Here is a 13,313-nt window from a genome sequence, read left to right as displayed (position 1 = left end):
GTCAGCAGTGAACCAGGGGAGTAAAGAGTGGGGGGAGAGGAGAGCAAGAGAAGGAGAGGAAGAGAAGGAGAGAGAGAAAGAGAAGGGGGTGGTGAAGGGGGGAGGGGTTGTCTCCATGGACAGATGGACTGCTCTTTCTCAACACATGTGGAACCATGTTTCGTCTTTCACTGCCGTCAAGCTGGAGCCGAATCCGTCGCTCTGTTGGCCCGCGCCACTCTTTCATACTGCACACCTCTCTCTTTAGCACAGCACACACACACACACACACACACATGCAAGTGTGTGCACGCACAGAGACAGACACAAAACACACACACACACCACACACAAACATCTCCGTCTTTCTCTGCACACATGTTAAAGTCATCACCCCTGCTCAGTGCTAGTAAAACACAACACCCCCGGCTTCTCTGCTGTTGTCAAGTCTTGCCATTAGCTGATGCCACTGGGGAATCCTACCCTAGTGAGGTGGGTCTCCCTCGGGAACGTCAGGCACCAAGTTACGTTCAGCCGCCACTCATGTGAACCCAAACATGTGAGCATAATTTGGAAAATATCATTTATACTGTGCGTCTTTGTACGTGTCTTGACATTTACAAACTGCGATAAAACCGACATGAGGGAGGAGGGAATAGAAAACAGGGCGAGAATAATTTGAGGTAATGTTTTGCTTAGTGAACAGTATTACCCAATCCTGGATGTTGGAGCACTGGGAAGGAGGTTCTGGCTCTGGGGCTGCAGAGAGGGTCTGGGTTTCATTTTTCGGCAAGTGCAAGCCAAAGGAGAGCTGCCAAGTACAGATTTCGCTCTCAACACTTCCTGCTCTTCCTATTCTGGCTCAGGAGGAGACAAGCTTCACTCAAACGTCACGTCGACTTAGGCAGGGGTGGCCAGTTTATTCTCCCATTTCTCAATGGGTGTCAGAAACTCACATCTGTCACATGAATTACACCAAACACAGCCATAAATAAAATGCTGAGATGGAAATATTGTTAAGCCCCAAATAAAAAGGTCTGCACAGGTGTTTGCATGCCTGTGTAAACATAGAAAGAGAGCATTTCCTATACAAGTTAACAGCTTTAAATGACTCACTGTAAAGCCTAAAAAAACATTGCAGCGCAGGTCCCACAGCTCAACAGTATAATGTCAAAAAAAAAAAAATTCCAGAAGGAACACCTGCAGCAATCAACTCTCAATCACAACAACAGTGACCCCATCCACTTCGTCATTTTCATTATGGATGGTGGCAGCACAACGTTAGATTAACACTACCTACCGAGTGCCATCTTAATTGCCCCTCTGCAGATGCAGTGAAAACATGTCATTTAGGTACTTCATAAACAGACTTCTCTTTGCAGGTTATCAAGACAGCCGCTCAGTGAAAACACACCCTCTTTTCCAATGCTGATGTGCAATTAAAATGGTTTTAGAAATCCTCTTTGACAGTCCAGGGCTTAGCCAAAATGTAAATGACATTAAAGGAGACAATGAATTTAATTTTGTTTAATGTCCCCTTTCGCTGATTCTCATTTACATCACATTTCCACATAAAGGGCTGACCTTATAAATACTGGCATTTGTTCAGCTTTTGGAGGTAATCACGGTTTTGCAAAAACCAGATGGGAGCACACAAATTTTCCGATTTGTTTCTTAGAAGGCCGAGGGAACCACATGTGAGACGTTCTAAGACTGCGGTCTTTTGTTTCTGGTAAACAACTTGACAACAAGTCAAGTGCACTCTGGGAAATGACCTCGTAGGTGTTCCACAAATGAACGATAACACAAAGTCATTTAGAAAATACAGGCTCACTAATGAGGGACATAACGGAAAGCTAAGCAAAATTTACATTAGGCCAATTTTTAATTGCATTAACACACGAACAGGTGCGGTGAGGCCTTTATAAATGAGCTAAATGAATAAAAGCCTCCCACAGCACAACCATGTGTGCTGACCAAAAAAAGAGACAAGGGGAAAAATAAGGGAAAAACAAGTCAATGTCACGAATTATTCAGTGGCTGGGCTGCCCTCCAAAGGTCAGTGCTCTTTGACCTTTGTGACAGGAAGTGAAAGGGAGTGCCGTAGCCGCTGGAATAAATGGAGTTGACATGTTTAGATCTGGTCCAGAATCTCGTTTGTGAATGGCAGCGTAAATTGACACAGGATGTTAAACTGTATGAACATACATTCAATTCTAAATTCATATATGGGTAGAATACAAACTGATATCACATTCTCTCTCTGTCTGTCTTAATTCTACTTGCATAAATTGCGCCAACCTCGCAGAGTAAAATGTGACCTTTGAACCCTGACACACAGAATGAGTCATTTTCTCTCCTCTTTCAACAACATGTGCTGTCTTATTACAAAATCCATGCGTAAGCCTGAACAATGTATCTAATCTTTCACACAAGAGAAGACAAAGTCAATATGCATGAGAGTGAAGACAGATACCAGACCAGGAGAGTCATCGCAAATTGAGTTATGTTTGGCTATACACTACATGCACTGTAAATGGGAATACCATCTAATCAGATATTGGGTACCTCATCACTATAATTCTAAAGACTCAAATTACCGACTGAATAAACCTACACCCCCACTTACTTTAAGACACCATTAACTTATAAATGTGACATCTGTAGCACTGCTGGATTTATAAGGGGGAGAGATGATTACACCAAACTGCTAAGTGATGCGGTCATAGCAAGAGTGCGCATTAGTCACTAGATAAATTTACTGTTTCTTTTATTTCATATAACCACCGACTGACTTCGATTTTTTTTTTTTTCAAATTGATGTTGGAATAAAGAAAAAAGTAAGCTCACACTACTGAAAGACAATAGCCTTTTTTTCTGCAGCGCAAAATATGTACAGACTTTCCCAAAGGATATTTTAATTTGAGTCACAACACATATAAGCCCAACCAAATGCAACTAAAATAGGGCCTTTCTTCATCCAAAAAAGGAGTATGAATAATGCAAGGGCATCAAATGTAAGTGCTGAAATATTTAAAGACCAAGCAGTGCTGAAACTTTGTGACAGCTGTTGGGCCTATATCTAACCAACTTTTTTTTTTAAAGAGAATCCTTCCTCTTTAAAAATCTGAGTGAAAATCTGTATCAAAACTCTGAGAGAAAATAGGGTAAACAGATGTCTGGCTTGACCGCAGGAAAATAGGACACATTTGGAATGATAAGTTTCCCAAACTCCGTTGGATATGCCAGATCCATGGGAACGCCAGTTAATGTCTTGCTAGATGCCAGCTAGCTGTGTGCGCTTTCCCCTCTTACCATCTGGGAAAATGTTACAGCGAATGAACGCCATCAATGATTCACTCCAAATCTGTTTCTTAAGGTTCGGCCATGCTACTGTTTCTCTAGGAAATGTGGCAGTGCTAGCATGGTTTTCATACTGTAATTGTAGACAGATGAGACATGCCTGATTCAACAATCAAACCTCTCCTCTAGGTTTATGTCACTCAACTATGTTCTACTCAATTGGAAATAATCAGTTTCTGCCAGCAGCGACCGCAGCACAGGTGTCTGTAATGATGTGCATGAGAAAATGACAGATGTAACAAAAATGGCTGTAAAACATGGAAGCTTTAACTAAAAGCTTACCCATATGCACAGCATGAACAGTCAAGTAATTGCGGTAAATAACCTTACGTATAGCAAGCCTACAGTGTGCTCTGATCGTGTCCGTAACTCTTGCTAAACCCTGCAACCTTTCACAAGCACCTCTCTCTGCAAGCCTCCTTCAGTCACTGGGAACCTGTGTGGGTCTGTTAGGGTGAGCTGACGGGCTCATAGTTACGACATGGAGACAATGGGAGGGTCTAATGAGGAACATATGCTTTTGTGTTTCAACAGAGCCGCTCATTGTGCAAGGAAAGGGATACTCTACTCCTATTCAGACTCGTCACAATGAAAATCCGAGCCCTCCCTGAGCCAGTTGAGCTTACAATATCCATCCGCTTCTTTTTTCCCTGTTCTTTTTTTTTCCCACCCCTCTTCTTGACTTTAATTCTCCATGCATTCATTTTGCTTATTGTACTTATGTTACATGTTTTGTCCCGCAGATTGAAGAACAATGGTGTGCGAAACTCTAAGCAGTAAAAAGGCAGCAGAGCGACACAAAAGCAAACATAAAAGCAGCGGAAATTAGGCAAAGTAGACATCTCAAGTTATATGTTAATGCTGGCACTATCGTGTCTTTGCTTACAAATGCACTTGACTTATAAATTAAGCAATCCACTTGGTACCAGATACAGGAAGAAAAGCCTCTATCCTGACATTTTCCTAAACATCTCAGTACTTTTCTTGCATATGATGCACTGGGACTGCCAAGCATAAATGCATAAACAACATACAAGCAGCATGCGTGCATATGAGGACATGCACGCTGGTGTGTAGGTGTCTGTCTGTTTGTGTCCTTGTCTGTGTGTGTGTGTGTGTCTGTGTGAGTTTGAGTTCAGACAGCAGTAGCTCTGGTAATCCATCCAGGCTCCCAGGGCAGCCAGCTCCTACTTCCTGATGCATGAGAAGCCGCTGGAGTGGAGTGGCAGCAACAACTGCTCAGCCCTATTTGATTACTAATAAGAGAGTTGTCCCCTCTGTCAGATACCAGGCATTCTCCACTAAGCAAACAGTGATTCCGGCTAGTCAAACATTAGCATTGCTGTCTCTCCCTACTACGTGGTGAGAGTTACATTGAGATCGACGCTCAAACTACACCCCCTACCTCATCCCTATATCCACCATGTGCACACATACACACACTAACTACCTAAGCATATTCAGACTGATCGGGACATATAGTTGCACAGTGTGAGAAAAATGTCAATGTCTGAAACAAGGCCATTTATCCTCCCTCTTTAGGAAGTGATGAAGGTAATATAAATGTGGCTGATGTAACTTCCCTGAAGGTGCAGAACAAAACAGCAGATAAAATGTTTATCCCTTCTAAAACGAAACTTTAATGGCATCTATCTCACGGCTAACTTGAGAGGAGGAAACAGTCAATGGAAAACAACTATTGACAGTGTAAGCATCACTGTCGTAAACAAAGAAGGGCTGCCAGCCAAATAAATGTGAAGTTGCCTAAGCTAATTAGGTGTATTCCCAGCATGATCCTCTAGTGATTGAACCACCTGTGATTGAACAAACCCTATCCAGGTGGTGACCGCCCCTCGGTGCACAGGTACCTGGGAAAGACGCCCCTCAGCCGCTCACATAGAATCACCCACAGTTCCCACCAGTTCCCAAACTGCGGGCCCTAAGATGCAAGTCAGCCCAACTGGGCCGTCTGGCACACTGGGAGGGAAATCATTTGTTCACTAGCTGATCCATGTGCCTGCTCATCCACTCAGTCACTCATCCATTTAGTCACTCAGACACTCACTCACTCATTCCCCATTCACAAACACAGAAGAAGCTGCACACGGCCTACCTGTCAATGATCACGGGGTCTGATGGAGTCTCGTTCCTGTTTCCACAGCTTTTCTTGTCACAGCATCGGCTATAGGAACATAGACAGTGTGTTTCAGAACAAGCAACACTTTGCTAAATAAATAAAAATAAATAAATAATGCACACAAAACCACATACATTTATTAAGTGCTTTGGAGTGGTTTTGATATTGGGGGAAAAAATTGCCCTGAGATTTCCTTCACTCAATCTATCCATTCCATTGATGCTGATGGCTGATAAAAATGGTGAAAACAACATGTTGTGTTGTTTGGCTTAGTGTTGGAGGGGAGGGGAGTGGGGATTGGGCCAGGAGGCAGGGGAGTCACTTTTCACAGCTTCAGCTTTTGTTTACCTCTAATTGCCAAGCTGCTATTTCTGAGGGAGATGCAAGGTGCCACCCTCAACCAATATTTCTGTGGGGCATTTATCAATTATGGCCTCAAAAGCACTAATCTATCTTCCACCACATGTTTCAACCATCTCCTCCCTAAGCCTATAGCTAGCTTGCCTCTCACTTCTTTGATTGGGACCTGAATCAAAACTGCAAAAAATAAACAAATACATCATCCCAGCTTCCATTTGAATTGAAAACATATAAACATATGTGAATAAGATTGATTTATGCCATATGGTGCAGCAAGAAAAACAAAGATTTTGTGCAAAGCTACTGTCAGTCAACCGCACACAATTTAAATATGTGTGATTTACATGACTTTCTAGCAGCAATAATAAAGATGTGTTTTATAGCTAAGGTGCTGCAAAGCATTACAGCAAAAAAATAATTCAAAAGCCAGTGTATTACAAGTCTAAAAATAAGATATCAGAAGATTATTCTTATTATTCTTGTTATGTATATCTCATTATCTGTTAAAAGGCTGCAGTTAAAGTAGTTCTTCAGCAGCAAAAGGCACTTCTTCTTGACCAAAAAAAAAAATTACCTCTAGTGCACGAGCATATTCAACATGTCACAAATAAGTGATGGATGCATGTTTAAATTGAGCGTGAGTGATGAGTTTATGCATGGAAAAAGACAAATCATTCTCAGCTCTCTTGCTGCACTTGCTCTCAACCAGTAACTTGAACAATGCACCGGTGCAACAAAGGAGAGGTTAACCGACAGTATCCGAATTCAATGTTCACAAAGCTCATGCTGAGCTCCACAATAACAACAAAAGGCGTTTTTCCTTTTAGTATCAGTGACACCGCTGAATAGCAGCGCAATATGAGAGGTTGAGATTTATGTGGTTAAATGACGCTAAAAGGCTCGCTGATCATTGTTGACAGGTGGGATCAACCGAGAACTGACTGTGCTAGAAAGAGAAAAAAAAACCTTGATACATAGCATACAACGTCTATGCATAACTTATCAGAAAACACATTGTCTCTGGCAGTCGTACATGATGAAATACAACTCTTAAAATATAAAAAATAAATAACCTACAAATTAAAAAACATAACTTGTGTACCGTGTCACTCACTGTTTATTATACATTCAATTTCCCTTCACTGAAAAAGACAGTCAGTTCATTTTCACTGTCATATTCATATTCATATCAAAGTTGAATCCCATCATATCAAAGTTAGAAATGACAGCAGCTCTCTCTCTCTCTGTGGTTGCTGAAGGACCACAGGACAGCCTGGATTGCTATATCACATCGTCAGTGTCACAACTTATTGAAGGGAGGGGATTACTTTTTGCCAGGATCTGCAAAACGGACAGAGCCAAAATAATGCTTACCTGCACATAATTTCATGAGTCAGAAGAACTCTGCACATTTCTGGGTTCTTGTCTTGGCCCTCATATATTATGGCCTTTGAAAGGAAATGAGATGGAAATAAATTGAAAACACAGTCATCTCTTGAACACATATTAATTCACATAAATTCAACAAATCATTAGACTAACTTATCTGCTATTTTTGCACTTAAAATAATAAAATAAATCAGGGCATGAATACACATGATGTCAGGACAACAGAATATATTACATGGGTGCAAGGGCTAAGTATGTAATGTGGTTAAGGTAATCACAGCAATCTATCTGTGTTATAAATTAAATTAATTAATATAAACATCAAAAACCTAAATAAACAATAAAAAATTTAAACTAACAAAAGAATAACTATGACTAATAAAAAATAATATCAAAAGCAATATTTCTAGTGGCAGCAATAATAAAAAAAAATGTAATTATAAAATTAATGGTAATTTTTCTGACGATGATAATAATAAATTGTATTTTTTGTATTAATCTAGATAATATCCTGTGGCTCAGACAGGCAGACAGAGAAAGAGAGAGAGACAGAGAGGTTTTCATAAGGAGAGATCCAATAGAAGTGTCATCAATATGCTTATAATCTGGGGATATTTGGGGGAAAGTGTTAATGGGCAATCTGTTGTTTATTTTGAGCCGCTAACAATGATCTTTCTGTGGATAAAAAGCGGTGTCTGGCGGTACGGTTGAGTAATTTTTGAGCATTGGCTGAAACAGATGGCGTGGAGCTATCAGTTCTGCCGCTCTTCTCTCCCTCCCTCGATCCCTCCCTCCTTCTTCCATTTCTAAGGATAGACACTTCACTCCCTCGTATGCTGAACCGGCACCAAATGCAAAACGCAGGCAAGAACCAGCACGTAACTACTGACAAAATACTTCAAAAATAGCAAAAACAAAAACGCAATTAAGTAAGCAGGGTGTTTCTTTATGTTTTGATGCCTTTAATAATGTGTTACTGTTTTTTTTGTTTGGTTTTTTTTGTGTGGCACGTTGGAGACCAATATGAGAGAGTGACTTTGAAAAAGTGACATATCTGAACCAGGTCGCATCACTCTCCCGCGTTTAAAAGCTGTCCTACTTGACCTGATGTGTTTTTTTGTCCTTTTATTTTATTTTCAGGAAACCGGGGCGATTATCTATATTGGTTTGATTTATGTCGCTATTTGCAGCTGTGGAAACAGAAATCCATAAATTGCTTGTTCTGCGTCATTGACTCAGATCATTCGCACAGGAATGTTGTCTGTGACCAGTGGTCCAGGCTTCACGGCTCTATTCTGAAGGCTCTGCGCCCCTGTATTAACTTATTACCAAACCCTATATTTAATAATAAAAGGTGGGATGCAGAGCTGAAATAAGGATGTCTGATTTTATTGTCATAATTATATTTACGTTTACAAATCTTTGCGTTGGCTTGAAATGTGCATTGAGACTTAGTAACAGCATTTTGTGCGCTGGGCTCTGGGTTAAGAGTCACTCACATGTTTGTGAGGAAGATGAGTGAAATGCACCTCTGCAAAAAATATTCATATTTATATTAATAAATATAACACTTGATGCAAATGTTTTTAAAAAAAAATGTGTTTAGAGCGTCACCTCTGACTCTTTGCAGGGGAAATCTAATCAGATCATATGGAGCCGGCATAGTGTTTAAATTTTAATGTTGGACAAACTGAGCCTGCAAAGAAACTCTGGCAGAATTGACGTTAGAGTCTTGCAATATGATATGGCCAAACGTAAACAGGCAAAATGGAAGCTGTCTCTTCCCGTTACCCCGTAATTTGATTTTATTTTGCGCCACAACTGCATTTTGGAACCAGGTTTTTCTTTATTATAATTATTAGTTTTATTTTTTGAAAAGCGTTTTGGTGCGCGTATCTCATGGGTGACCATTTGCACGGCGTGTTAAGGTTTTGCACAAGTCAACCATGGATGTGAGCAGGGTTGCACTGTGCATGGAAACAAGTGTAACAGCAGCTTACCTGCTTCGTCATGGAATCGATTAATCGTATGTAAAGATCCTGTTCTGTTCTGACGCCTGGGGAGAGAAAGAGAAGACCACTTGTGAATTTTGAGGAATTGTAGGCAATAAATCAAAAATTTAAAAAAACAGAAAGCCCTCCAAAAAAAAGTTTAGTAACATGTAATAAAAAGGAGCTCAGGCAGTGATCACATTTTTGAAATGATCAGACTGCTATTATTATTATTATTATTATTATTATTATTATTATTATTATCATCATCATTCTTTTTATGTGAAACTAGTGTTGGATAAATTTGCACGTGTTTGCAGAATGTTAATGACAGTTCAACTCACCATTGCTGTACAATAACTGAAGTTTGTAATGTATCCCATTGTTAGTTTTTTCACTGGTTGGTTCCTGCAGGAGAGAACAGTTTGTGAAAATCAACATCAACAAAACAACTGCATATTACTCCAGCCTACCACATGTTTGTGTGTTTGGAAAATATATATGTAGGCTATAGTTTCTGTGCAAAAGAAGAGAAACAGCCTTAGTGGTTAAAACGACTCTCTGTCATCAACGAATTGGGTTTTTTTTCTCTCTTTTTTTAAATCAATATTACACGTGAGTAACACCCTTAGTAACCCATTGCCATTTCAGAGAACATAATTTCGATACATGTGCTGATTATGTAGGTACAGGGGTGCATGTATTTCTCAAATACACCGCTTACTTTTTCTTTCTCCACAAAGTCCACAAAAGCTGTCCTTTCGATCTCCACGGGCTGACCCTGTCTGTCATACAGCGCCAGGACGAAATGGAAAAAATTGGATTTTCTGAGGTTGGAAGGGGGCTGCTTTTCATAATGTGCCCGTGCCAAGCCGACACCGCTGCGGGGAGAAAACAAGAGACCATCTCGGTTAAGCACCGGACACCGGGGATACTAGATGATGGAGAAGCTGATGGAAACATTGGAGATGCAGAAGCACACTTGAGTACGGGGGAGATTTCTTGATTTGTCACAATAATGGGTAATCTGATGTAATGAAAGAAGGGAAAGCCGAAGGGGGGGCATTTATTGGGAGACCGTAATTGATACAGAGTATTCAGGGGATTGAGGGGTCGATATGATGAGGAGGGAATGCGTGAGAAAAATCAGATGCTTTTGGCATGCGTACCTTTGGGCGGCTGTGTTTGCATCCACCACCCCAGCTGTGTGCATCCAGGAGCGGACCGAGTTCAGTCCACCCAGCGGTTCCTCCTTCATCGTCGTCCCACCCCGCGGTATAGTTTCCTGAATCCCAAACATTTAGGACAATTTGCGTGAAAAAGAGCCTCCTGCGAAATTAGGGGAAAATAAACGTCCAAGCGTGTTATCCTTTAGGGTTGTTTTTTTTTGTCACGGGATAAGTAGCGAGAGCCGATTCAGACTTGCGAGGGAAAACCCGGTCCACAGGTCTTGCCTCCCTCTTCAGTCCGTCCGATGTGAACAATTCTCAAAGTGCTGTACTTAGTTTGAGCGGTATCCACAGACTGGAAAAGTGAATTGTTCAATAGACAAGATTTTTTTGTGTCGCTATTGTTCCTCTTTGTTTTTCTTTTTTTCTCTCTTTTTTTTTGTGCTATTCACAGAAAAATCGATGGCAGTTGTTTGTGTTTGTGGGTGATGCTGCTCTCAAAGTGCCCACATCCCTGAAGCACCGCATCCAAAACCTTCAGGACTTCTTGTTGAATAAAAAACCCACTCCTGAAAAGGTGCTGCTGCTTCTCCACAAGACAAACACAGGCAAAGGCTGATCACCAGTGGAGGTGTTCCTAGTACACAGGAGAGGTGGATAAGGGGCCCTTTCGCGTCGTGCAGGATGGATGGGAACATGCAAAACTAAGCCCTCTTTCCCCGAGGACTGAAATCTTTCCCGGGAGCCAAAACTCTAAACCCACGGGAGAGGCACTGTCAGAATATGACGCTGAAGGGGCGTGGTTTTGACCATATATGGCGCTCTGACGGTTCCTGTCAGGCAGTGGCGCTCCACTGTACGGCTGCAGCCCTATAGTGCAGCAGCCTGAGAACACTCATTCGCTCCACTTTTCCTCTTGCTTAGGCCCTATATGTGGTGAGTTTGATTTTTTTAATGATATGGAAAATTCAACCGGGTGTAACCATCACACATAATGAGGGAGAAAAAATAAAAAAAAATAATACCTAATAACAACTCGGAAATCAGGATTCATTGCTGATTATTTATAGCTGGCCTAATGATAGTAATGTCTCTGATTATTTTTCTTATATTGAATTAAAATTAATACTATCTGACATATGTATTCGATTAAGTGTGTTATTATTAGCCGATTACAAATTGACTTGATGAGATTGTTTGTTCACTAATGTGTCGAAAGCATCTCAATCGCTGTGCGAATACAGGCCATAAATCATATTCCAATAATGGCAGATCATGTTTCTTCATATAGCTGATAACATTTTTATTGTGCATTTTGAACTATACGCTGCGGGTTATTTTCCTGAAATTAAAGTGTAATTAATATAAGGCTGATTTCAGAGAATCAGACATGATTATAAATCTATTAATTTACATAAACTTATCATTGTGATTATTTTAACAACAGCTGATTGACTTTCAATTGTATCGCAAGACAGGACATTTCTTTGTTTATTGCGGTGAGCATAAAATATGAGCAAAGTTTGCAAACCAGACATAGTTTCTTAGCAACCCCATTATTAATGTGAAAACAAATCAATCCCACCACTGAGCCATTTACAGAAGATAAAGTCAGATCTTCTGACCTCTTTTTATGGGCTAAAAAAAATCATCAGAGCCACAGTGTCTCCTGACATTAAACAAACTTCAGGAAATCCATGGTTCTGTGTCTTCTTTATTTCATGCACGTCCTGTAAAATCAGTAATAATCAGAAACATCTTAATCATTTTTAAAAAGCCAACTGCCTACATGTCCGACTCTGTCCGAGAGGGGCAAGCAGGCAATTCGGTTCATTAGTGGTGAAAAGGAGGAGAGGATGGAGGGAGAGAGGGGAGGGTGCGAGGAAGAGAGATGTGTGCTATATCCTGAGCAATCTATCTAGCTGGTGCTGAGGGTTAATAGCTGCTGCCAAAGATAAGTGAATTATAAGCTGTTGCTTTCACCTCTACACAATCTATTGCCAAATTGCCCAGTCACAAAATAAGGGTGTGGATTTTTGACTTTTTTATTATTTAAGAGAAATCTAAGTTTCAATTTGTGGGGAAAAAATAAAAGGAAAAACTCAAACTCCTCTTTGTAAATATGTTATCTTTTTTCCTCTTGGATGAAACAAACCGAGACGCATGTTGTAAATGTTTTTGTCTGTTCTACCGAGATTGCAAATATCTTTTTTGCACAGAACTCGCTGTGCTTTTTTGCACAGTTTCAAGTCGCTTATTAGAACTTAACCCCTGATTACACGCACCAAGGCGATTTAAATCTGATTATCAAATTAGGAGACTTTGAGACAAATCCTCTTAGATCTGATACTGTTGACTGGAGAGGGAAAATGGATCTCCACACCCGTCACGTAGGTAACGATGCTGTCCTGAAAGGGAGTTTTAAACCGTATTTGACAACAAATGCAGCTGCCCCGCTATTTCAGAAGATATTAGAGGAAAATGAATGCAAATCTGTGTGCAGGAGCCATCTGGACGTGGAGAGAGGGAGTCAGCTGCTCCACACACTGAGGCGCGGAGCCTGAATCCGTCTCAGCTCATTCTGTGGGATCATCTGCGTGGTGGGCTTACACCGTGGAAAATGCGCTCTCCATCATTAGGTGAAATGTTAGCATCAAAATAAAGGAAATGCTGATCCCCGTTTGTTTTAGTGGTTGCATGCATGAAAACTTTGCACGGGCGAGGAATTAGAGGATCTTAGCCACATTTTCTCATTTCTCACCTAAAAAAGGCGTGTTTCTCAACTGCACGCTGGAGGTAAGTGATGGGTGACAAGTGCAAACTATTTGCCTGATCCCTGCATCTTGGCCGCATTGAGCCAGGCTGAATGCTCATTTAAATGACCGGTTGATGACACGAGGGAGGGGGGGGGGGGGGGGGGGGGGG

General features: G+C 41.0%; 1 protein-coding gene across 4 annotated transcripts in view; it reads right to left on the bottom strand.

The window, feature by feature from the left end:
• The window catches only part of LOC123984395 (transcription factor COE3), a 66,059-nt gene extending 55,170 nt beyond the window's left edge, over window positions 1-10,889 (bottom strand). For all 4 annotated transcript variants that reach the window (XM_046071251.1, XM_046071253.1, XM_046071252.1 and 1 more), the window contains exons 1-6: window positions 10,389-10,889; window positions 9,944-10,100; window positions 9,564-9,627; window positions 9,229-9,284; window positions 7,214-7,287; window positions 5,456-5,524 (exon numbers count right to left, since the gene is read on the bottom strand). In XM_046071251.1, coding sequence (XP_045927207.1) covers window positions 5,456-5,524; window positions 7,214-7,287; window positions 9,229-9,284; window positions 9,564-9,627; window positions 9,944-10,100; window positions 10,389-10,519 — 551 coding nt within the window. In that variant the 5' untranslated portion in view covers window positions 10,520-10,889. The remainder of the gene's footprint in view (window positions 1-5,455; window positions 5,525-7,213; window positions 7,288-9,228; window positions 9,285-9,563; window positions 9,628-9,943; window positions 10,101-10,388) is intronic.
• Between the last annotated feature and the right edge of the window lie 2,424 nt (window positions 10,890-13,313).

This window comes from Micropterus dolomieu, linkage group LG15, assembly GCF_021292245.1.
Source record: "Micropterus dolomieu isolate WLL.071019.BEF.003 ecotype Adirondacks linkage group LG15, ASM2129224v1, whole genome shotgun sequence".
NCBI lineage: Eukaryota > Metazoa > Chordata > Actinopteri > Centrarchiformes > Centrarchidae > Micropterus > Micropterus dolomieu.
Note: the sequence above shows the minus strand (reverse complement) of the source record. Positions and strands in the feature narration are given on the sequence as shown.